This window comes from Mus caroli, unplaced genomic scaffold, assembly GCF_978045245.1.
Source record: "Mus caroli unplaced genomic scaffold, Mus_caroli_1 scaffold_19, whole genome shotgun sequence".
Classification (NCBI taxonomy): Eukaryota; Metazoa; Chordata; class Mammalia; order Rodentia; family Muridae; genus Mus; species Mus caroli.
The window spans coordinates 48,156,654-48,183,170 of NW_028227274.1; the positions used below are offsets into that span (position 1 = coordinate 48,156,654).

General features: G+C 41.4%; 1 protein-coding gene across 1 annotated transcript in view; it reads left to right on the forward strand.

Annotated features, from left to right (window-relative positions):
* Hsd17b4 (hydroxysteroid 17-beta dehydrogenase 4) overlaps nt 1-26,211 on the forward strand; it is a 73,656-nt gene extending 47,445 nt beyond the window's left edge. Inside the window, exons 15-24 of the mRNA XM_021150170.3 lie at nt 490-561; nt 1,995-2,098; nt 3,559-3,624; nt 6,855-6,924; nt 7,688-7,794; nt 8,832-8,918; nt 11,746-11,832; nt 12,942-13,080; nt 21,732-21,859; nt 25,878-26,211. Coding sequence (XP_021005829.1) covers nt 490-561; nt 1,995-2,098; nt 3,559-3,624; nt 6,855-6,924; nt 7,688-7,794; nt 8,832-8,918; nt 11,746-11,832; nt 12,942-13,080; nt 21,732-21,859; nt 25,878-25,967 — 950 coding nt within the window. The 3' untranslated portion in view covers nt 25,968-26,211. The remainder of the gene's footprint in view (nt 1-489; nt 562-1,994; nt 2,099-3,558; nt 3,625-6,854; nt 6,925-7,687; nt 7,795-8,831; nt 8,919-11,745; nt 11,833-12,941; nt 13,081-21,731; nt 21,860-25,877) is intronic.
* The last annotated feature ends 306 nt before the right edge of the window (nt 26,212-26,517 follow it).

The following is a 26,517-nucleotide window of genomic DNA, read 5'->3' on the forward strand; positions in this document are numbered from 1 at the left end:
GTTTTATACTTATATATAATACTTCCTGGTCACCCTTCCTCCCCTTTCTTCCTACCCTTCCCAACTGCCTGTGTGTCCCACAAGGTTCCACCAGTGCTGTTTGCCCTTGTGTTGGCTTTTGTTTTTTTCACATACAGAGTTTACCCAGTTAGTTAAAAGAGTTCAGAAAAAGAATACATAGAAAGTGTTTTACAGAAGCCATAGAGATTTGAGGAGGAATGGGGAAAGGGGACTGGTGCTTGCCCAGCATCCAGATGGCAATTAGACCTTCTAAGAGGAGGCACTATATTAGTTTTTCAAATTTTTGTAACAGAAATATTCATGTTTCAAAATTTAGCAATTTAAGTGTTCTATATATACAATTTCTTTTTTTAGTAGTTAGGGGCAAATATTTAAAACTATAATTTTTTAAACTTTGCTGAATCAAGTGGAAAACCTGATAAATTCTGTGGTGTCTTAACTTAATTATTTATCTTACTTCAATTTTAGGAGAATTAAAATGTGAAGCAGTTATTGCTGACATCCTGGATAAAGGCTCTGGTGTAGTGATTGTTATGGACGGTAAATTTTTAATTCTTATATAATGTTAGATTGATAGGCTTTTCATGTAACATTCAGAAGTTTGTATTCATTTTATAGTTTGTAAGAAGGCAAAGTAAGCAGTTTAAAGTTTCATGGGTTCTTTAAGAAAAATAAGGGAGGAGGGGCAATCGATTGGACAAAGAGGCTAGGGCAGGCGGGACATGTCGGTGGGTGAAACTGCGTAGCTCAGGCCCATGTGTGAGGCACGTGACCTTGGGCAAGTCCCGGGAAGAGTTCTGCCCGCGCAGCGCGCAGCTGGGCGTGTTCCTGATGCTCCTTTCTGTGTTAGCTGTCTGGAACTTGATTATTCACATTGCAGTTGGGCTTCTGGACTGTTGAACTTCTCATATGGTTTGAACACGGTAGCCACATTTTACCTGCAGTACGAAAGGGCTTATAGTAGTTTATAACAGTAGGAAAAAAGCTTATAGACGTTTTTAGGAAGTATTAAGTTAACAGAGTGCTAGTTATTAAACATAAACTGATGACACAGTTCAAAAACTTAAGCTTAAGGAGAAAAGAAGTGGAGGTGTTAAGTTTCCTACTGAGGACAGTGCTGGTTCTGTGGTGAATCCTGGAGACCATGCTGGTCCTCCTGGACGGATGTACCATGCGGCTGTAGCCCAGTAAATACAGTGTAAGTTGAAATACTGTTGATACAAAAATGCATTAAGCCGGGCGTGGTGGCGCACGCCTTTAATCCCAGCACTCGGGAGGCAGAGGCAGGCGGATTTCTGAGTTCGAGGCCAGCCTGGTCTACAAAGTGAGTTCCAGGACAGCCAGGACTATACAGAGAAACCCTGTCTCAAAAAAAAACAAAAAACAAAAAACAAAAAACAAAACAAAACAAAAAAAATGCATTAAAAGTCATGGATTGGTTGCACATGATAATTATCTCGGCACTCGGACGAACCTTTTTGTGTTAGGAACTCTTCTTTTCAGAGATTGAGTGGTGAACAAAGTGGGCAGGATAGCATTCTCTGGGCGCCTCCTACTCCGGTGGCTCTTCTGTCCCCATCCCTGGTCACTGGCTCTTTCGGTCCATGCTCTTCCTTGGTGCGGTGCGTTGACAGTACTTCAGAGTCTGAGTGTGGTAGCTCAGATTTTCCAGAGGAATTATTTGAAATGTTTGTGTCACATAAAAATCTGATATAGGTGGTAGTTGGGGGATTTAAGAGGTTAACCCCCCCCCCCCCCACTGTTCACAGTGGAGGGATGGGGACCCTCTTGTTGCCTTCAGAGACTGGAGACAAACAGTGCAGTAGAGCTGTGCGAATCCTACCTCAGTGCAGTGCCCTCAGCTCTGCCTGCATTTTATTATTAAAACCATTAGAGGAATTGGCAAACCTGTCTTCATTACCTAGGCAGAGCTTTGTGTATTAATTAATTTTTCTCCTTTGCTTCTTTTGTAGTCCATTCTTATTCTGGGAAGGAACTTATATGCTATAATCAGTTCTCTGTCTTTGTTGTTGGCTCTGGGGGCTTTGGTGGAAAACGGACATCAGAAAAACTCAAAGTAAGATGTTTTAAAGATATATTTGTATATCTTTATGGGGCATGTTATAGCAGTTCATAAATGTGTTCAGTATATAATGCTTATATAATATAAGCCCTTGCATATCCTCACACATGGACTGTTGGTATGTACTGGGAATTTCAGACTCTTGGTGCGGATCATTTGACTTGTACCTGCTCTGCTGACCTGGCTGCACAAGCTGGTTCCTGACCATGGAAGATAATGACTTCCATTATCTCTTTTCTGTCTGTGTGTGTGTGTGCGTGCGCAGGTGTCTGAGGCAGACAGAAGTGGCAGACTCCTGGTCATGGTGGGTGCTGGAAACGGAACGTTAGTCCCTGCAAGAGCAGTACATACGCTATCTGCTGAGCTGTCTCTCCAGCACCACCCTCTTTTGATTTTCTTTTTTAAGATTTAATTCTATAGAGCAGGTTGACTTCAGACTTGCAGCCATTCTCCTGCCTCAGCTTCCCGGAATGAGCGGCCACACCCAGCATTCTTTGTTCTTCTATAAGACAGACTTACTAGTTGATGAATGAGTTTTCTTCTTTTTTTTTTTTTTTTTTTGGTTTTTCGAGACAGGGTTTCTCTGTGTAGCCTTGGCTGTCCTGGAACCCACTCTGTAGACCAGGCTGGCCTTGAACTCAGAGATCCGCCTGCCTCTGCCTCCCGAGTGCTGGGACTAAAGGCGTGCGCCCCCACACCTGGCAATGATGAATGAGTTTTCTGTGGTGACTTCCTCCCTTCCCTCCCCATCCCCTCCACTCTCCCGCTTACTGTAGAAGTAGCTTCTCCCCTTTTAAGGTTAGGGTTTTGGGATTTGTGGGATAAGTTTGATAATATCTTAGCTTGGCATTTCATAATGAAAAATTATCAACACTATAATTAGAAAAGCTGAATTTATTGTATAAAATTTATATAATAGTGACAATATTTTATTTCTATATACTAAAACATTGAAATATAGCTAACATTGAAAATATAGCTATTTGAATACAATATAGTGTAACTCTAATTACAGGGAAATCTGATATCTCTGGCCTTCACGTGTGCCTGCTTTCCTGTGTGCCCCCCCATAACTAATAATAAAAATTGAACTTTAAAAACTTGGTAAACTGGATTAGTTTGCTAAAATGGCAAATTAAGATATAAAAGTTGTTTTATTCTCAGAGTTGTCATCATCCTTTTATATAGGAAAACTATCTTTTGTCCTCTGTGACCTGAGAATGGTTCTGATAATGTTTCTTATAGTGAAAAGAATAATTTCAGGGAAATTATAATTTATAAAAAGCTAGAAGTTATGAAATTTTAAATGTCATATTCGTCAGTACATAAAACGTTAAAAAAACCCCTCTTTATCCAGTTTGTGAAGTTTATTGACACATGGCTGTTTATTGGATGTCACTTTTGCGAGAGAACCACATATATCTAAGTTGACCCACAGCGCTTTTTGATTTCAGGCAGCTGTAGCTGTACCAAATCGCCCTCCAGATGCTGTCCTGAGAGATGCCACCTCACTGAATCAGGTGAGAGGGGTAGTCCACCTGCCGATGATACTGATGTCAAAATCTGCACATCCTATACTTTTGTGTGTTTTTTAGTGGAGTCACTCAGGCATCTTATTCTAAGCAATGAAAAATTAAACACCAGGCTTTGATTTGTAGAGTAAGTTCTCGGAGGAGGGTCATCCTTTAGAGTGAAATGCAGAAGGGCTTGCAAGTAGTGATCAGCTTTGCAGAAAGGTGGTCTATGGATGCTCCCTCCTCTGGGATGAAGGGCTTCAGTTTGTCTGGGGAGAGCTTGAGAGGTAATGATAGAGTGTAGGTGAGGAGAGAGGCGAGGTACGTGAGAGGCGAAGCCAGATTTATGCTGGCGAGTAATGGAATACATTGTGCATGAGTAGATCCGTACCAAAAGTGGAAAACTTGGGCCATTAGTGCATGAACTTCTTGCTGGGTTTTATATGTGTATCAGTAACTTTTAGTTAATAAGCAAATGGCAACTGTTTTGCTTTAGCCCTACAAAGGTCACTTCTCAGATCCGCTGTTTAAATGTCCATAGGAGAGTTTTCTCATTGGCCGCTACTTGAATGTACAAGTAAAACAAATGTTTCATGGAAAATAAAGATTTCTATGCAGTGATCCATGGAAAAGACCAAACAGTAAACAGCTTTCAATGCCAGGAGTTGTGTTTGAGAATGAGAGACAAACTAGTCTCACCAGATACATGTCTAATGCTAGTTATCCTGTTAGGATTTCAGTTTCTATTAAGTAGGTTGTACTTTTTGTTAAAATATAATTGTTTATATTTTACAAAATGTTTATGTGCTAAACTGAAAACAGTTATGACATCAAAACAGGTCTTCTTTTGGGGGGACCCTTTTAGATTTAGGTCATATCTTCCTTGGGGATAAAAAGTTGAAACTGTCACAGATGCTTGGTAGGACTATCTGGGTCACTTTCATGACTATCAGAAGATGATAATTTTCAATAAGTATCCCTGGGATGGATCCTGGTCAAATTTTTGGATTTTCAAGATGAAGAAAATAATCTCCAGGTCCTGAAAGACAATGGTGAAGTAACTTTCCACAGAAGATAATTAGATAGGCATCGGATTCCTCCAGAGCAGGAAAGAAATGGGGCACCATTCTCAAGAAATAGATGTTTGTCCTTCTAAAAGAACATCCCACACGGAGGAGCTTCACCTACGTAAGAGGTGACTAAGGAGCACTGATAAGCGGCTGGAAGTAGCCAAGTATAAACCGATGCCCAGGCCAGAGACTGGAGGGGCAGAGGTGACACCCAGTGTCAGATTCTGAGAAAGTACAAGCGATGCGTCCCAGTAGGGGCTAAGAAAGGGGTGCAGATAGGAGGTGAAAGGTAGAAAGGAAGACTAAGCACAAGCTAGGGATAAGCTGAGAAACTGAGGAAGGAAAAGAAAAGTGAAAAAGAAATTGAAGTGGGCTGGAGAGATGGCTCAGGGGTTAAGAGCACTGGCTGCTCTCCAGAGGTCCCAGGTTTAATTCCCAGCACCTCTGTATATGGCAGCTCACAGCCGTCTGTAACTCCAGTACCAGGGCATCCAATACACCTTCTTCTGGCCTTTGTGGGCCATACATACAGCCAAAGTACTCACAGACATACATACAATAAAAAGAAATAAATCCAAGAAAAAAGGAAAGCGAAAGCAAGGGCCAGAGCTGAAAGGAGAGAGTATTAGGAGAAGACAGGCGCTGGCTGGAGAGCTCTGTCATCCGCAGCGAGCCAGCCTGCTTACCTCCGTGCAGCTGATGGCTTGGCTTCCAGGAGTGCTAGGTTGGAGCTGGTACATTCTTTCCCCATAGCAAAGCTCCGTTGGCTACCCCCCAATAGAGGGCGTCTTAGGAGAGCTGTAGGGAAGTGCTTTACTTTGAGAAGGAGGTTTAGCTTTTTGTATCTTGCAAGACCTCAAATTCCTCCTTGGAGCCTTTTGTTTTCCACGCAGCTCTTATAGGATATTTTTGTTTGATCCTGTTCTCCAAGAGGACTTTGTTGGGCTTCTGGCTGCAGTCCTGTGTGTTTCCAGTCCTGTGTGTGGAGCAGGCCTGGAAATCTAATCAAGTACTAATCAAAGACTCTATTGATTTACATTGTTGCTAAAGTCTTGCTAAAAGCTTTAGAAATTGCGAATGTTCACTGAGGCAATACCCATGAGTTTTATCTCATTTAATTTCTCCTGTTGTTCTTTGAAAGTGAGCCCTCTTAGTCTCTTAATTTATTTATTTTTCTCAAGAAAAAGAACTCAAGGTTCTCCTTGGTGAGGAAACTTGTGCATCACTGATAGCGCTGGATGTGGACCCAGGCCCCATCACAGCCTATTATGTAGTGTTTGTCTGACAACTTCCCTCTGTGGCCCTGGAGATGTGTCTTTTTTTCATTGTATACATAATAGCTCATATTTTTCTAGTGTTTACTGTTTGTATACTGCGTTTGAAAATAGCAATTTAATTTTCTAACACACGGAATTTTGTATTTAGAAGAACATACTACAGGAAGGAATACTGAGCCATTGAGAGGTGAAACTTTTCTCAGAATGAGACTTGTTAAGGAGAAGATCTTGAGGCAGACCGGACATTGACTGTAACACACACACTCTGCCTGCTGAAGTTCTTCCCCTTGCCCTGGAGAGCACTCTAGTTTGAAAACTGCACAGTTTAAATACAGGAAAGGATGAAGGCTTTCCCTGTTGTTACCTGCATTTTTCTGCTAATCTTGCCTGACCTATGTAAATTAGTGTGAAAATCTGAGCTTTGCATCCACTGAGTCAGACTGGCAGGCTATTTGGTTCACTTTCCTGCCTTGGCATATTCCAGATTAAGTGTGGCAGAGAGATGAAAGTTTGTGAGAAGTTTTTGATGTTTATCTGCCAGTATTATAGACTTCAAATTAAAAAAAAAAATAAGGAAATTGGCATAGATTTTGATTGGCCAAACAAGACTTTAAACCTTTCCCTATTCACATAGAGTTTCCCTTAGGCAGTGGTGTGTAATTCTTGCCTTCTTTTCTTATTACCTTATTCCTCCCTCTACTGATTTCAGCAAAAGACTTTATTAAAGCTTAAGGGAATCACAGGTAATCTTGTTTTTTAAAATGAGTTGTCTTTTAGACCACATCCTAGGTTTGTGTACAGTGTGTTTTAATCGGTAGCTGGCCACGCTCCCTGTCGTACACTTAGTGCTTCCTCAGCAAACACTGAGGCCCGTGTACTTCCTCTGCAGGCCGCTCTGTACCGCCTCAGCGGAGACTGGAACCCTTTACACATTGACCCGGACTTTGCAAGTGTTGCCGGTGAGTTGTAAGTGATGCGAGTCACCGAAAAACCTTAGCTAAGTTACTAACTCTCCATTTAAAGAAAGCCTTCCTCAGGACTGGTGATTTGAATAGCATTTAAAAGATAGCTCTCATATTTATTCAGAGGCTATAGAAAAGTGGCAAGTATTCAGAAAACACTATATGGGTCTCTTGAAATCGAGATGGTGGAGCGAAGCCTCTGCTGCTGGAGTCAGGGTGTGGCTCCGGGGAAGAAGGGTGTGCGCATCATGAAGAGGTCATTAGGGAGGAACACGACTTCTAGGAAAGGCTAGAAAGGTGATGCAGTCACCCACATGGTTTGTTTCAAACAAAATGAAATGAAATAATTCTTTGTGTTCCTAGCTTTTAGTATGTTTATTTCGTGGTTTTCAAAAATATTTTTTTGCTGTTTTTGCTTTAATTTTTCCCTAGGAAGTACTATTTACAGATTTTTTTTTTTTTTTTTGCGGTACAGTCTCAATATTTAGCCAGGCTGGCCTTGAACTTAGGGAGTTCCACCTACCTCTGTGACCTTGGTGTTGTGATAAAAGGTGGTACCATATCTCTTGGCATGTTCTGTTTCTTAATACATAGCATAGTTCATAATTCATTCAATTATAGTTTAAAAGACATTAAAATACTGAATTAAATATATATGTATGTATATACACACACACAGACACACACAGACACATATATATATATATATATATATATATACACCACTTTTCATCTATAAAAATGATCTAACTTTTCTTAGGTTTTGAGAAGCCCATATTACACGGACTATGTACCTTTGGATTTTCCGCAAGGCATGTTTTACAGCAGTTTGCAGATAATGATGTATCAAGATTCAAGGCGATTAAGGTATATATGTGTCTTGCATATTTTTGAGGGATGGGCTTTCTCTATGTAGCAGTGGCTGCCCTGGAATTTGCTCTGTAGACCAGGTTGGCCTCAAACTTCAGAGACACTCCTGGCTCTGTCTCCTGAGATTGAAGGTGTGTGTCACCACCTCCGGGCCTCAGCATGTGTATATTTGAAGCTCAACATCTGCCTTAGCAAAAGGTGACAGGAGGCTCCTTTGAACTCTCAGAACGGCGCTGCCTGGACCTAAAGTGTTTCTAGTTCTGTGCTGCTGAGTTGATTTCAAGATTTTACTGTGTGCTCACTTTGTTAGTGACAAAGGAAAATGTCTGTCTCCACCTAACAATATTTTTGTCTAGGCCAAAAGATGTATACCTGAAAGCCATGTCAAATAGCTTAAAAATATTTATTAGTTTATCCACAGTGCAAGAGTGAAGATCTATTTTCTGATGCCTGGCCCTTAGTCACACTCATTATTTTCATGGTTTTCATTTAACACAATTACTTTCTTTAATTCAGTAATCCATGTATAGATAGATTCACACAGTGACATTAAGGATCCTGCTTTAAAACTTTGCTCTGCGCACTCACCGGGGCCTTGAGCCCGGATTAACTAGTACTAGTTGAGTTTAAGTTGTTCTGGTGACTGCCGGAGTCACTACCTTGTAGGATTATGGTTTGTCTCGAGCAAAAGCTTCTTACTGATGCGGCCTTTTCCTTTTCTTTTTCCCAATGCTGAAAATTGAACTTAGGCTTCACATATGCTAGGCGAGCGAGCTCTCTGCCAGGGAGCTATGTTCCCAGCCCTGAGTCTCTTGTTCTGAGAGAAAAGAACTAGCTATGTGTGTGTGCACAGGGCTCTCAGTGTCCGTCCCTTATGAATTTTCTGTATTTTTGGTATCTTCTATGAAGCTTAATATATTTAAATCTCTAATATTTTCCTTTTATGCTGACCTCAGAAATTTCCCTTACAAGTAGAAGAGCTTCTTTTTAAAAACATCTTTAACGCAAAAATTCTTATTTTAATATTTTAATAGGTTCGTTTTGCCAAACCAGTGTATCCAGGACAGACTCTACAAACTGAGATGTGGAAGGAAGGAAACAGAATTCATTTTCAAACCAAGGTATGAATCAGAGTTGGACGTATGTATGTGCCTCGTGACCTCCTCACCACACCATCATAGAGTTGGCTATGTGTGCTGTGGAATCTCCTCACCACACACCGACAACTAACTGTTCTCTGCTAGCGTTTTTGTGGTTAGTAATAGGACTCTTTGAGAGACACTTGGGAGTACTTTTAAAGTTAATGCTGACTTTTCGTTGAGACAGATTCCACATGTACTTTTTACATTTTATTTCTCTCACTAATGAAAGATCTTGCAGCTTCACTCCAGAGAATCAGAACAGCAGTTTATCTAGTCTAACAGGAAAGGTCTTCTAACCAAATTTTTGCCGAGTTATAGGAACAGCTATTTGTGTGCTAGAGAACAGTGGCGTTGTAGCCTTTAGTTTTTTTTCCTGGACAGAAACCATGTGCTCTTGATACCACAAAAATCTATAAACTAACATCTTGTATCCTAGAGCCTGGGCCTAATGAATGGCTGACAAGCCAATAAGCCCATGTGTCGACTTAAGTAACATTGAGGGAGACCTAGTGATGCTCCAGACAAGCACTAAAGGGTCATCCAACATTGTTCCATTACCAGCAGTGTGAAGAACAACCTTGTTGTCACAGCTCAGCAGCTGATAGCCTTCTGTTGGTTCCTCTGTATTGTGTGGTGCAGGCGTGAGTACTCCAACAGCGGCGTTAAGCTTTTATTTATGGAGATTCTGTAAACACTGTTGTTTGCAGTAGCAACTTTCAATAACAACTATACTGTTGAAATATAGAAAACCTAGGCTACTAGAAAGTCCTGACATTGGTGATGACTTGCTGATGGCCACACAGACAGCTCTTTAGCAGGCACACAAATGCAGCCCTGTGTGGCTCCATAGCCCCAATCTCAGGGCTTCTTCTCATGCACTGTTTGGTCCTCGGGGAACTGGTCAGTTGGCAGAATTCTGCTTTAGTATTAATGCCTTCCTGCTGCCGCCAACATTTTTATGCATTAGGGATACCATTTGTTTTATTTTGCAAATTTCTTCTGTGTTATGGCCTCAGTGTAAGTTCTGTCTTATCTTCAGGGGCAATCTCTCAGACTTTTTTCTTTTTTTTAATTTAAACAGAATCTTAGTCTGTAGCCCAGGCTACCCTGTTAGAACTTGTGATCCTCCTGCCTCTGCCTTCAATGTGGTGGTATTGCACACACGCACCACCAAGGCCAGCTCATGTAGGACCTCAGACTCTATTCATGTTCCCACTTACACCCTGGCTTCCTCTCAAAACGGACTGCACTTGAAACCTTTGCTTCCCGGTCAACTCTCAGATGTCTGTGGTGGAGCCAGGGTACTAGGGATGGGGATTAGGGATTGAACCCTGGGTGTTGCCGAGGTAGCTAACTACTGCATACCCCAAGCTGTAGAGTTGAGAATAGTATTTGAAAATGAACATGCACAGTCAGTCAGGCTGGGAATGCAGTTTAGTGACAGAGCATCTGTTGTTCACTAGGCACCGTGAAGGAAGGCAGGCAGGCAGACAAAAGAGCAGGAACTCCAAAAGTCCTGGACCACGGCACCACATGCTCTGTTGGAGGGTTTTATTCCCATGCAGTCCCGGCAGGAGCAGAACATGTGCAGTTTCTGTGGACTTAAAGAGCAGAGGAATAACGCCCAAATGTAAGGCGGTCTTTCCATTTTAGATGACTGGAAAATGCTCTCTCTCCTCAGTGCACTTGCTCCTTCCCCAGTAATTACAGGGCTATAGCGACTCCTACCTTGACGCCCTCCTCTCTACTGTATTTTAGGAAACATTTTAAGCAAACATTTCAGAACTCTATGCTCATGTGCTTACAAAAAAGCAATTTGCTCAAAGTGCATTTGGTGTTTTCATTAATCGTGCCTGTGCCTTTCTCTGTATTTAATTTTTTTTTTTTAAAGAAAAATTGTTGGGAAGGTATTTCCCCCTCCTTTCAAGTATGAAGAGAAGTAAGGAGTCAGGGAAATTAGTTAAAATCAAAGTTGCTACCTTAACTTTTAGAAACTTACTGTCTATATTGTAACTCCTTTTTCCTTTGGAGACAGTGTCTTATTACAGTACAGTGTGTACAGAAACATGCCATCTTAGTCCAGGCTGGCCCTGAACTTGGAGTTTGCTTGCTTTGGCCTTTCGGGCACTAGGATTACAAGCCTTGGCTTCCAGTATTATTTTTATGTGAGAATAGTCCTTGGAATGGTACGGAATACAGGATTCAGACTGAGATCTTCTTTAATGGCAGACGTGAAAGGCTACTTAGATATTTACTTCCTCTTTTGTATCTTATGTGACTTGGATCCAGAATTAGGACCTTACAAATATTCTCATCTTTTCTTAGACAATTTTAGTCTAGATTAATAAAACAAATTTTCTCTATATGGGGACATTACGACACACCTTCTACTATGTACTACCTACAATGGACCTCTTACTCTGGCTCCCCTCAGAATACACTCATGCTTGGGCAAAGAAAGTGCTCTTAACCATGGAAAATTCTCTCTAGCTCCTTAATTAGTGTTTTGGAAGATGAGACCTGCTCATAGTTTTTCCTTTTCTTTCTTCCCTTCTTTAAAGGCCATTAATTGAGTCTGTATCCAGGCTTAATAACAATCGTATTCACTCAGAAAATCACCATGTCTGTTACTTTGTCATTTACACCACTGACTTTTTGCTTCACCTGGCTTTCAGGTTTTTGTTTGCTTGCTTGTTTGTTTTTTCATTTCAAAGAGAAGTCTGTTTCCTTAAAGTGACTCTCATTTCATAGTAGAGAGGTAAATTAGGAGAGTGACCTGCTTGTTCTTGGTTCCACTTCTCCTTAGGTCCAAGAGACTGGAGATATTGTCATTTCAAATGCATACGTGGATCTCGTGCCTGCATCTGGAGTTTCAACCCAGACACCTTCAGAGGTAGGCTGCTTACACCGGCACCCAGTGACTTCTGTGTGAGTCATAGCTAATGCCACTTCAGGATTGTTCGGGCTACTTCCTTTAGCTATGAAAAGGCTCTTGAAGAAATGACACTAATTTAAAACTTACTGGAATGAAAAATATTTTCACAACTTAAGAGTTTTTAAAATCTTTTCAGAATATTGGGCTACTTTAAAGAGGAAATAGTTGCCTCTTTCAATAAGAGTGAGTTATTCATTCAGTTTTAATGAGAAATCTTTAAAAGTATTTGGAGGAAAAAAAAGTGAAAAGTTAAATCACCTATAAACAGCGCGTCTCGTTTATTAAAATATTTATATTCTAGTAAGGTTAGGCTTTTGATAAAAGTATTTGTAGTCTATGTCCAAAATCTTAATAATGTTAAGACTTTCACACTCCTGATCTTTTTTCATAAACCATGTTATTTCATAACTAGAAAGAAATTAATATCTTATAAAAATAATCTAAGATCAAAGCCTATGACATCTTTCAGCAAGAAAATAATTAAAGGCGTCATGGAGTTTACTCGTGTTTCATAAACAAAGGATGAAGACCATAGCTTGATTACTTGCTCAGTGTTTCTGAGAAGTGAATTAGACATCAGTTTGTGAGTAGGGTGGTCGGGTGCACTCACCCGGGTAGGCACTCATGTATATATGTCTTCTTCAGTTGCTCCTCCCCCTTACCTTTTAGACAGGGTCCCTCACTGAGCCTGGGGCTGGACTAGCTTCCCAGAGAGGCCCTGGCTCAGAGAGCTTGCTGTGCTGGGGAGCCAGTCTGATTCCCAGGGCTGGGTTATGTCATGTATTACCACACTGGCTTTCAACACAGGTGTTTGGGATGCAAATCAGGACCTTGTGGTTACACAAGAGGCCCTTTACCCCTGCACCTAAAACTATGGTCAACAATAACATTTTCTGGTAGAGTAAACTGGCTCTGGGCAGTATGATACAAGGAAAGTGTGAAGTAAGCCCGTGTGAGGCGAACAGCTCAGCTGGGTGTTTGTGAGCAGGTTAAAAATCACTTCTGGTGCATATTTCGCTAATAAGTTCTTTGTGAAGTTTTCAAATACGATTTCCTCTCTCTGTCAGGGTGGAGAGCTCCAGAGTGCTCTTGTGTTTGGGGAGATAGGCCGCCGCCTCAAGAGCGTTGGCCATGAGGTGGTAAAGAAAGCGAATGCTGTGTTTGAATGGCATATCACGAAAGGTGGGACTGTTGCAGCCAAGTGGAGTAAGTGATGTTTGTGACTTTATATTATTCTACGGTGATTTTTAGTGGAGATAAAGTATGTTTTATACCTAATAATGTAGTCCCTTTGAAAGCAGGTGAATCTGACCTATATAGTTTTGTTGTTGTTTTCCATAGGTCTCAGGACATTCAAAAGCATGCTTTTTTTTTTTTTTTACATTACATATATCATTTGTCAATTTCACACACACACACACACACACAGAGTGCATTCTAATTACTCATTTCCACCCCAGCCTGTTAACGTCTCCTCCTTCCTGTCTACATACCATGTAAGTAATGTGCTAGCACAGATTTCTTAATGAAAATGTGTATGTTTGGGTTTGTATTTGATAGCTATTAAGAGAATATATTTAGGGCTGAAGATGGTAGTGTTGGGGTAATTGTTTTATTATTTTATTGCATTCTTATATCTTTCCTCTCATTCCACCTTAATCCTTCCCAAATCTGCAATACTAGGTTGGAGAGAAAGAAGGTTAGAGGGGAGAAGGCTGCACACTTCTATAGGATACTTCCTGCTGACTAAGTTCATGGGGTTCCTTGGGGCAAGTGCAGTGTCATTGTCAGAATGCCCAGCAAACCAGCAATCCATCAATAGCAAATACAACAGCAGGGGGGCAGTGTAAGGGGAGCAGCCACCACCACAGGCCCTCTCGGGCCTCTCCCATTTATACCCTCTTGAGACTCCCGAGAGCTGGCAAAAAACATCACACACCCCTAGAACATGAGACAGTTATAGTTAACAACTGTGAACAAACCAAAGCAGCCCATGTCCCACACCTGGGATTTAAACAAAATCGTGTTCATATAACTGGGTTTTAAAAGAACCCAAAACTGGCACTGCATGCTTTATGCCAGGTAGAAGGCCTTGGGTTTGATCTGTATCACTGGAGGAAAAGTGGTAGCTACGTGGGTACCTTGAAAAAATCATACAGGTTTATTATTCTTTACAACCAAACAATTGCCACACACAGTTAGAGTCAACACCTAAAACCTGTGTAAATCATTTAGAACTTTTGGAACCAATTTTCTATTTCTTCTTCTTTAAAGCATATTTAAGTTTGTTTTAATATAACATTTGCTGTTTCTTTTAGGCACCATATGTTAATTATATAAAACATGGTTTGTATTAGTGTAGAGAGGAAAGCAACAATGTATCTGCTAAAAAATACCCGCAGGGAATCTCCTGGCTTTTCTCCCTGTGGGGAACATTTACACTTGCAACAAGTTAGCTGAGAAAGGAGAAGGGAGGCTGAACTGTGAGATGTAAGCGTTCCCCAGATTCCAGCGAGCCTCATGATTTCTGAGCTAGCTCATAGGTTAACAGAGAGCATAGCATGGTTTTTGTCGTCCCCCCCCCTGGCCCCCCCCTCCGCCCCCCCACCTCCATTCTTCTCTGGAGGAAATCAACTTTCCTCTCTCAGAGAAAGTACATTAGCCGTTGAGTTATAGAGCACAGGCTTACTGAAGGGAGTGCTGAGGGGAGCATGCGCTCCCGGAGTGGCGGAGGGCTAAGTGCCTGAAGCTGGCAATAGAAACTGTAGGGGTCCTGTGGAGGACAAGCAGCTGACCTACACAAGCAGGCCAGTTCCACAGTGTGATAGAATTGCCTAACAACCAACTAAGATTTCATCTTGAAGACAGTGTGCTTACATTTGAAAGTTACCTGTTGTTAACACAAAAAAGCTATCTCCATTATATTTTGGAATCTTGTTAATTGCTGCCTGTCATCAGTTCTTTGTCCTTACCCAGCAAAGCAAGGGGTGACAGTGTTCTGAACCCCCTGGGTCACAGTAGGCCCATCTTTGCCTGTGCTCAGATAGGCTTTATCTGTCAGCTTCATTTGACTCTCAGCTGTGAAATTGTTTCCAGGTCTGGTTCTTGTTTTCACTCTAGTCTCTATGTCACTGAGCTTCGTCACACTATTTGGCTGCAATAAAAGCTCTTTTGGCCCTATGCTTTGATAGAAGGTGTCCCTTTTGGCAGCCCTGTGTTGTATTCCGGTGCTTATTGTTATAGATTGGATATCTAAAGACTACCTTAGGGAATATCTTGCCTCTACTTCTAACCTCCACAAGCAGTTTTTATGATGTTTTTGCCAAATGCTGAAGTACCAAGTATTATGTGATTTATATTGTTGTAAGTAGCCAGCTGTGCTCATATCATGGTACACCAGAAACAGGATACAGGGGATGGAGATGGGCATACAGGCTGAGTGTGGTGTCGCTGTCCCTGAGCACATTCCAACTTAAGATCCCAGGCCATGCCTGTCTTTTCCTTTCCTTCCCAGATGGCTGTGGGTAGAGTGTGTGCATACTGGGGGAATCTTTTAAATCAAATTAAATCTAGGTCTAGAGAGAATGCTGATAATCAAATGAGACACTGTTGGCATTGATTGTGGGGACAGAGAGTCATAGGTGTGTCTTAAGTCATAGGTTTGCCACTTCTGAGGCCAATCTCATGTTGTTAGGTAGCAACAGGAGCCCTTCCTCCTGCCAGTGGAAGGGGAGATGTGAAGCCTATGGTCAGTACGAGTCAGAGAGAGTACAAGGCCTTGGTACTGCGCTTTTGGGAAGGGAGGCAATCTGCCTCATGTGTCTGTCTTCATACCTCGGGTGCAGTGTTTAGAAATAGCAGTATTCATAGGTGAGGCTTCCTTATGCCAGAGGCCGAGCTCACAGCTGTCCTCTTTTTCAACAGTGACTGTTGTGTCATTTTATTTAGTAGATTGGAATAAATTGCTAGAACTGAATGTCTGGACACAAGCCGACATTCCCAAGGTTCTGTGCCGTTGGTTATCTCACACTTTGAAACAATGGCCATCCTTGTCCTGTTACTTTTCTGGGGCTCTTTGACTGGGTTGAAAAGGTAAACATGGATAAAGAAGTCTCTGAGTCCCCTTGCTTGTCCCGATGCTCTTGCTGCACTTTGGTCATTTTTGGTTACATGTCTCTTTTCCTCTGACGTGGGCTTAGCACTGAGAAAGGCCTGCACTGTGTCTGCTGGCAGTTAGTCAGGTCTGTAGCCGACCTTCCGCATGCACAGGCTTAGGCTGTACGAGCCAGGAGCCATAGAGGAGTCACAGTTTAGAGGGATGGGAATGTGTCCCTTAGAACAAAACAGATGTAGCTTTACCGTGTGGATGGTGCTCTGTCTTTCCGTCAGTAGCTTTACCGTGTGGATGGTGCTCTGTCTTCTTAGTGGTGAAATGTACCACTGAAACATTTTACTAGAAATGATTATGCTTGTTTATTTATTAATTCTAAAACTATTAAAAAATTGTCTAGTCAACTCTTTGGACCCCATTCTGCTGTTTAACAGTAGTGTTTAGAGGAAGTGAAAGTTGGCCGAATAAGAGGCTCAGGACTGGGACGCAGCTGTGCCTGAGGACTTGGGTTCTATTCTCAGCACCACAGAGCAGAGAGAGGAAGAGGAGGAGGCTCAGGTAGCCTACAGAATCGTTTCTGGCTGATAATGAGGGAGAGGGAGACAAGACCCATCTGAAACTATTGCTAAAATAGAACCAACCTCCTGGAGCACTATTTCTGTCTGGATATCAGAAGACAAAGATGTCTGGGGTAAAACTCAGGTTTTGAACCTGTGGTTTTTGCATATGGTGATGAGGAAGGAGTGTGTAGAGAGCAGATGAGATGTGATGGCAGGATTGTGGTCAGTTGAGGTTTGGGCTGGACTGTGGGCTGCCTAGAGTGTGTGGCTAAGTGTCAGCTTTGAGCAGCGTGCTGGGAAGCACAGCCATTGCAAGTTAGCTGTGCTGCCTTGATAATTCCTGCAGGAGGAAAATGGAATGAAACGTAGCTTGTGGGAAATTGTCTGCCATCCCTGTTCATGTAGAATTGTCTGCCATCCCTGTTCATGTAGAATTTGGCTTACAAGCTTCAGCTGTATAATTTTATTGTGATGCTAAACACATTAATATGTATTGCCAAAGATTTTGTTTGTTGCTTGAGTATTTTATAGTTACGGGATACATTCGAACTGTTGAAACTGTTTGTGAGTGCTTATATCCTAAAGACATCATGTTGCTAAACAGAATATGCTCTGTATTCATTAGTGTGATGGATTTAAGCAAATGATTTGGAGCAGGTTGGTTTCTTTTCAATCTCATGTTATAATTTTTTACATTATATGGATATGTGTAAGAATTTCACCTATATATCAAGATCATACAAATACTATGTGTTTTGTTTGAAGACTCTTTATGAAATGAATTAGTTGAGTATTAATGGTATACATTGTAATTAAATGTCCAGAGCTAACTACATTTTCTGGACTGAATCCAGGCCTCTTGTGGACTGCATGACAGTGACAGGTCAAGGATGCTCCTTGAATTTTAATGTGCATACACTTTGGAAATGTCACCATGTGGAAGAAAGGGTAGAGATTTTAGAACTGCACTCCTTGAAGATGAGAATCCGCCCTTCTTGAAGCCATCTGACCATCAGAATCAATAAGCTCTGGTTTGGAACTCATCTGAAGTTCCTTATCCCATTATCCTTTAAAGATTTCTCAGTCTAAACATAAATTATTTTATCTTTTCAGACAAGATCTTGCTTTGTAGCCCAGGCTGGCCTCAAACTAGAAACTCTGTTGCCTTAGCATCACAAGTAGTAGGAGTATGGGCACGTGCCAGCATCCCACAAAATTCACCCCATTTTGTGAATTTAAATTCACAAAATTTAAATATGCCAATTCCAGAGTTTGGGTTGAGATTCAGAAATGTCTCATGAATTTCAAGAAAACATCTCATCCTTGGAAAGAATCTATCTAGTTGTCAGTCAAGGAATTCCCCACTGCCGTCCAGTGCCTGAGAGTAGCACCGTTCCAAAGGCCATCAGTCCCCTCTGTATACCATGTGTCCTAACATCATTTGCAAATTCTTTTAACAATAACGAGATTAAAAATTGCAAAGATTGTAAAGAGCACACTTATTTTTCAGCTAGCACTTCAAATTGTTAGAGTTTTGTCCCCTTTTGTGAAAGTATATGTACTTAAGAGTAACTTGGAGATTGGGTGTTGTAAGGGTGAAGGCTACTCTGTTATTCCAAGAACAAAGACATTCTCTGTCAAAGAGTAGTTATCAATACCAGGAAGTTAACACTGGCACAGTGTTGTTATCTGCTCTAACACTTCAGTAATGCTCCACTCTTTGTCCCAATAGTGTTGTTTAAAGCAAAGGAATAATAACAGTAGTGGTAGCAACAGTAGAAATGGAGAGAGGGGGAGAAGTACTCTGGGTGTGGCTAGGTCACACATTACACTCAGTTAAGTCTCTTGTTGCAACCTTGATCATTTGTCTCATTTGTTACCTTGATGGATTGGAAAATTTATTTTGAATAATATTCATTAGTTTGTATTTATTTGATATTATTCATGATTAGGTTGTTGAACTTTTGGCCAAAATTGTAGCAAAGTATTGTGTTCTTGCAGTATCTTTTTTTCTTGTAACAAAACAAAACAAAACAAAACCCCTTATATTTTAGTGGGAGTGGTAGCTCCCTTCTGTAATCCTAGCATTTAGGAAGAAGAGGTAGGAGGATAGCCCTCGAGTTTGAGGACAGCCTAGGCTCCTGGGTGAATCAGGTTTTCATTTGTTCTGTTGTTTGGTGCATAAAGCACCTTCCCTCTCACTCCTTTCACTCACTGAACTGTTACTAATGTCTCTCCACAGAGAAGTAGATGGTACTAGAGGCAGGCTGGATTTGTGCCCACTGAGCCCTGGCCATCCTCAGTAGAGGAGGCAAAAGCAGCCTAGCCTGTGATTTTACCTTGCCCCTTCCCTGTAGGGGCAGTCAATTAAAGCCAAACAATTTCTGAACTCTTTTAGAGACTTAGTGATCATAAATTTGAAGTGTAATCACTCATAAACACAGTAAAGTGTGCCACTGACTGTAAGTGCACTTTCTGTTTCTGTAGTGAGAGTGTGACCTTGCAGATATGAGTCTAGATGATAACAGTGAATAGTTCTTCCACACAAACCAAACCCTCTGTGCATTTGAACATTTTGCTCCTTTGCCCCAAATTTCTATATTCCTGCTAAGAACCATTTTTTCTTATATTAGAGTTAGCCATTAGCTTTCCAGTTTCAAGTCTCCTGCCTGTTAATGGTGAGTAGATGAGTCTGAGGGAGGGAAAATGTGAAGAACCCCAGCACAGATGGCTGTAGTCTAGGAGATTTGCTCCTTTACTCTAGGATTAATGTGTGTGAAGCACAGTTTTATTACCGAGTGGGATTTCTATGTGCACACCCCCCACCCCCTAAGTGGGCCTTGGGCAGAGCCATGCAGAATTAAAACTGCAGATGCTAAGTCTATTGGCTGGCGGAGGTTTGCTTTCTTTTAGCCTTTTCACACCCTCTCCTTTCTGTCCCCGTCCATTATCTTTCTGACTATAGAGATAACTTATACCAGGAAAGTGTGTTTATTCATGGGGATCCCTGTAAGATCCGGGCCTTTGTTCTTCCTGTCAGACTCCTGCTGCGTTTGACCCCTGGTCTAACAGTCACACTGGAAACTTACAGAAACAAGTGAGGCAGCCTAAGCACAAGGTCCTTCCTGCTCTCTGCCTTTCTTGTTTTTTCTTAAATTCTTTTCTGTTGTTTTTGTTTTGTTTACTTGGCAAAATTCTCTTCTGTGGAGACCTAGGGTGATTGAATTCTGTTTTCAGCAATTGCTAAGCAAAAGGGTAATTAAGTGCTCTGGGTGGTCTTTGGACCTTCAGTTTCCCTTATGAGAGGTGGGAGTTCTTTGCTTTCTCTAGGAGGGTGGATACAGCTGCACCAGCCCCCACTGAGAGAGAGAGAGAGAGAGAGAGAGAGAGAGACAGAGAGAGAGACAGAGACAGAGACAGAGACAGAGAGACAGAGAGAGACAGAGAGAGAGAGACAGAGAGAGACAGAGAGAGAGACAGAGACAGAGAGACAGAGAGACAGAGAGAGAGAGACAGAGAGAGCGCGAGAGCGAGCACACTCACAAGGCTAACCCTGAACTTGCTGACTGGCTTTTCCTGTATGCGTATCAGTCATAGGGGAGACAACTCAGACACTCGGACATCCTACGTAGCTTCAGCAAGGCTTTGTAGATGTTATACAGAAAGCAATGGAGTTAAACTGGTAAAAAAAAACCTTGTTTTCAGTTACTAAGCTTGTTTCTGGGACAGTTAACCTTTCTATAAAAAAGTTTAATGGAAGAGAACCTAGTTAAACAAACACACATTATGATTTCTTCTTTCAGTAGGTGGTAATTAACACAGAGCTCACTAGTGGATACTGCACTGAGAATGAGTGACTCTGGAGCCCTCGGTCTTAAAGGGGTGACTTATCAAACTCCTTCCCTGGAGGCTCGGGGGTCTGTGCAGAGGAGGAGGTGAACATGGATGACTCCAAGGGAACAGCACACCTGTGACACTTATAAGAGCTGCAGATACAACAGGACTGGCACACATCAACTCACAGAGATGGTGGCAGCACACTCAAGGCCTGCACAGGTCCCAGCACTAAGGACAGGAAGTGGACTCAATGCCCACCCTTACCTTTTATTGTTTTATTTTATTTGTTTAGTTTTTGGAAGTAGGGTCTTCTATGTAGCCCTGGCTGTCCTGAAATTCATTATGCAGGCTGCCCTCAAACTCACAGACATCCACGTGCCTCTGCCTTATGAATGCTGGGATTAAAGGTGTGTGTGAACATGCACAGCTCGAGAAGCTATTTGCAGTTGCAATAGATTCATGCTGAGAAGTTTTTTTCTAATCGACTGTGATTGGGTACATTAACCACACTCCAGGGCAGGTCCTGTGCCCAGGAGTCGTTGGTCAGAACAAAATGAATTCTCTGCTGGTATGTGTGAGTTCATGTGCTTTGTGATTTGTTTTGTCTTTTATTTGTATTATTTTTTTTTGTTTGTTTTTGAGAAAGAGAAAGACCATGGTATGGGTAAGGATGTGGGAGAGGAAAAACATGATATTGTATGAAAAATACTTAGGAATAAAATTATGATACATTATGATTTATTTGTGAATAACTGGAGTGTTATTCAAATTTAGTTTGAAAATCTTGCTAGTCAGGTGTCAGAACCTTTGATGAATCAGGTGTTAGAAAGGTTGGAGAACATTATGAGCTCCAAGCAGCCTCACATGATACTGGGCTAAGATTCTTGGCTGACTGCACTTTCAAAGCCTTAGTTACACACACTGCAGCAACTTCACTTCCTTTAATAACTTGTTCTAGATTTAGCTCATATTTACATACATATTTCTATCACATGAGATTCTTCATTAAGAAAGGAACTATGATTGACTTGACTGTTCTGAAGAACTAGCACCTAGAAGTAGCAGTAGCACCTAGAAGAGGATTTACAAGCTCCCCCTGATAGAGCATGCTGCAGGAGGATTGCTGCGAGTTGAAGCTCAGTCTTGCTTACCGCATGACATCCTGCCTCAGGCAACAAAGAAGACAAAACTTTTCTAACTGACAGAAAGTACGTGTTCTAGAAGTAGGAGCATGGAACATACAGGCCTTGCCTAACTTGGAACCCAGAGCAGTATCCATTGTGTGTAGCTTTTTTGTGCTGTGATATTTTTGAGGAAACAGTGGCCTGCATTGTTTTCTTGTTTTCCAGCCATTGACCTGAAGAGAGGCTCAGGGGAGGTGTACCAAGGCCCCGCAAAGGGCTCTGCTGATGTGACCATCATCATTTCTGATGAGGATTTTATGGAAGTGGTCTTGGGCAAGCTTGACCCACAGAAGGTAATGTCAGTAACATTTCTATTTACAAAGTTTATGCTGAATATTCCGATTAGCAAGTCATATTTTTAAAATTACTATTTCAGCTAATATTTTTCAAAAGATATTTTAGGGGGTCTAATTCCTGTTTACCATTTACTAAAACAATATAAAACCTACAGTAGACATTTTGAAAATATAGTTTGTGGTGTAAAACTTGGATGTGATTGGTATAAGTTTAGCATTTCTTAAGTGAAGTGTTTCAGCTTTCAGTTAGTGACATTTTGAGATATCGGAACAGATTTACTGGTTTAGGATCCATAATCCAAAAATTAGAAATCTGAAATGCTCCAAAATTAAAAAAAAAAAACCCAAACAAAACTGATTTGAATTTCTCAGGAAGTTTCAGTTTGTGAAACATTTTGGAAGTCAGAGTTTTGTATTAGTGACATGCAGCCAGTATAAAGCATTACTTACTCGTTGAAAATCTAGAACTAGGATATTTAACAAATAGTTACTATGTCACTGAAGTTGGCGCATTCCAAGGAATATTAGGGGAAAATATCAGTAGGTCAGGAGCATCTTCTGTGATGTTGTTAATATTATCCTGAAACTGTTACCTGTTTTCAAACAAAATTGAAATAGCTAATGTAGTAATTTACAAGAAGGAGAAAATCTTGTTATTTTTAGTTTGTGATTATATTGCTTGAAGTTCCAATCTTATGACCTGGTCCTTACAGTGAATGAGCTCAGACAAGTGTTTGAATGCACAAGTATTAAGAAACGACTTCCACATAGTAGCAAACTCACAAGATGAAAGAATTGAAGAAAACCTGATTAAGAGCTAGTCACTTATTTATATGCTATACAGAATACCTGTTTATAAGATATCTCAAGAGTTGGAAACTGTCTGAGACTTGCATCTGTTACTCAGTCCCTGTGATACCCACCACAGAGAGAATTAGGAACAACAGCAAAGCCAACCCCGGCTGCTGTTTCCTTTCCCAGGCTGCACAGCTAGGGGGCTGTGGGTGGATGTACCCACAACAGGAGAGGGAGGATGTAACTTGTGGCAGCCACACCTTGTGGGGCTCCGGCCTCTGCTCCTCCACTATGGTATGCTGACAAAATGCAAGTGACAAGTGAATATGACCGAGTGTCTCTCCTTGTCAACAACCACTTGGATTTGTACCAGTGTCAATCAGGCAAGTGCTTCAGGTCCCTCAGCACTATTACAGCAGCCAGTCCCAGACAATCTTTCAAGTAACAAAGCTGGTGTTAACAGATAATGTCTATCCCTGATAGAGTCACTGCCCCATTATTACCATGTAGTGTGCTGTCTAGACCACATCTATCTGAACTGCTTGAGTCCCCCAGTCTTTGACTTTAGGATGTTATACCACCCAAACACTAGTAGTGATGGTCAAAAGAATCTATAGCAACCTATGGTGCCAAACTCAAAACTGCATAATGAACCAGTATCCCAAGAGACATTTTCAGAAGAAATTTGGCTTCTAAGAAGGCCATCCTCTTAGCAGTAGTAGTGATGCCTACTCTACCGCACAGCATAAATCTCCACACAAGATCACACGTGAGGAACGAACGCTGCATTCTGATACCTCGTGACTACGGCAACTCTTCAGTAACAGGGTTAGAGAGATGAGTGGTTAAGAACACCCCACTCCTGCAGAGGATCCAGGTTCAGTTTCGAGCACTCACATCAGTTGGCTCATGGCTCTAGTGCCAAGGGAACTGATCCCTTCTGACCTCTTTGAGCACCTGTACACATAAACTCATGCAGGTATACACACATATACACAATAAACCAACCAATCAATCTTATATGAAAGAGCTCAAAAGATCATGGTTGAATGAAGTTAGGAAGATTTGCAGGAAATAAGAGACATTCTGTAAAGAGGAAGAAATCTTAGAAAACAAAGAACTCAGTAAGATAAAAACTTTAGTCAAAATCCCCAACCAGATCAAGTAGAAAAAAGAATTTTAGCTTGAAGATAGGTCTTTCAAAATGCCACAATCAGACATAGGGGAAAAATAATCAAGAAACTCAGTGTGTCTGAGACACCATGAAAATATCAGACAGCTGTTATCAGTGTACTTAGGGAGGAGTTAAGGTTACATAGACATAAAACCTACTCAGTGCATTTGTGGTTAAAAACTTCCCTGATGGTGGGCAAGACGTGGGCATCCAGATCCAGGACTCAAGAGATCCCAAGTGAGCGTGACCAGGAGAGACACTCACTGCCACCCGGTGAGACGGTCAGAGTCCATACAGCACAAGGAGGAGAAATCTCAGCTGAGTCCACACTAGCCCCATTAGACTGACACGAGTTGTGGGTAGAAATACCCCAGAGCAGGAGAGCATGGAAGGATGTATTTCAAGGTGGAAAGAAATAACTGCCAGTGAAGGTTACGATATCAAGCCAAAGTCTCCTCAGATGTAAGCAGCAGGGAAACCTAAGAGTAGAAAGGAGGTAACATCAGGAGTTAGGAAAGCATAAGTCCTATTAGAGCAGACGTATAAGAATAACAACAGTATCGATACAATCAGCCAGCAAACTCTACAATGATAGGAAAGAATGAGCAGAGAATTCAAAACTAGAAGAAAATCAACATGCATTAGAAAGTATTTGTTAAAATTTAATATACTTTTCATGATATGAGTCCCAACAAATTAGATATAGAAGGAACAAACTTGAGCACAATAAAGGATGAATCTGACAGACCCACAGGTGATCTGACACGGAATGAGGAAAGCTGGAAACATATAAGACAGGGAGCAGTACAAGGAGGCCGCTCTCCCCACTCCTAAGTGTTAGCCAGAACACTGGGGCACCGGAATGAAATGGAGCCATATTCCTAAACAAGCTGTGAAGGAGGTTACCAACAGACACTAACATGGAAGGGAAACTCTCATGGGCCTCAACCCTACACAAAGAACTACAGGCAACTAAGGGATGCTGAGAGATGGAGAAATAATCTTATCCTGGGAAGAGCCCCAAATTGATTATCCAATATCAAGTGTCAAGCCTGAAAACATAGCAGGTTGTATTTATATATTTAAGTATAGACTCTCTGTGTGTGAGTGTGTGTATAACAATAATTAAAGAAAGAAAGAAAGAAAGAGAGAGAGAGAAAGAGCGAGAGCACAAAAAGTACGCATGGGAAGTGTAGAGGGTGGGAAGGGAAGAGAAGGGAAGGAATGATGTAATTATATTTTAATTTCAAACCCTTAAAAAAAAAGATGTGCATAGAGGACAGGAAAAAAACAAAAATGTTAATTTTTGCAGATAATGTAGAAAAAACTTAGATTCTATCAAGAGACTTAGAAATGTTAAAATGTAGAGGGTTTAAGAATCCATTTAACACGCCAGCCTTCTGCCTGGCTTTATGCACTCTCGCCGTATACCTTGCACATTATTTAACTGACATGACAAGGGTGTGCTACTTTAGTGCTGCTGTCCTGAGTTTTCAGAGATGTAGGGGCTGGAGCTTCAGGGAGTCTAGTGGTTTGCCCAGGTCACGTTGCTCATAAGTGACAGGGTCTGGGCTCCCCCTAACCCCCAGTCTTCCCGTGCTGTTGCCTATCACCACAGTGTGGTCCTGTTGTATTTTGACATTATCTATGGCCGCTGTGTGGGGCAGGTGTAATTAGCATCTTCAGTTTGCTTTTCAAGTTCTGAGTAGAATAGTTGTATTAAGAAGAAATGCAATATACTCTTTTATTTATGTAGTCTCAAATCCACATGTAATAACAGAGTAAAGCCAGAAGTACAGATTCCAACAGAATCACCAAGCCTGTCAAGTCAGATAACTCTGTGATTTTTCTAAACGTGTGGGGTCTTTTTTCTTAGATAGCTAAAATTATGTGTGCAGTCTGTAGCTGTTAAATTCTTATAGCTAGGCTGAAGCTGCCTTCCTCGTCCAGTTCATAACTCGCCTGGTGTCAGCCTGAGCAACCGTCTTTCTGAGAGAGGCAAAGGTAAGGTTAACTCTTGGTGCTCTTTCCCCTCCTGCCTTGTAGGCCTTCTTCAGTGGCAGGCTGAAGGCCAGAGGGAACATCATGCTGAGCCAGAAACTACAGATGATTCTCAAAGACTACGCCAAGCTCTGAAGGACCCACTGTGTGCTGTTAAAGGAGTCAGAATAATTAAATACTGTCTACCCAGTTGAGCCGCTGCCTTGCAATCCACAGGAGTGTGCAGCAGAAATCGCTTCACCTTTCCAGATTCAGATAACTTGCAGATTTTCATTTTCTACTAATTTTCCACATATTATTTTTACAAGGAACTGTAATCTAGCTAGCAAAATAATCGTTCTGTTCATAGATCTGTATCTTAATAAAAAATAAAAATTAACTAAGTCTGGTTTCTTTAGACTTTGTAAAAGCATTAGAATGTGAAAGGAAAACGGAATGAATAAAAGCCACTTTACTGCTTGTCTCCCTTCCTGCTCCTCTCTGTATTGATCCCTGAATTTCCCAGGATGCCCTCATTCTCTACTGTTAGGATAGTGCTGTGCCCAAGAACAAAGTCTTTGTGCTCTCAAGTCATTCTTTGATCCCCTCTGCTTGAAATTTTATATTTTCACCCTGTTTTTAAATCCACCAAAGATAGGACATGTTTGGTTCATCAGTAGCCTGGAATCATAGTCTCTAGCAAGCA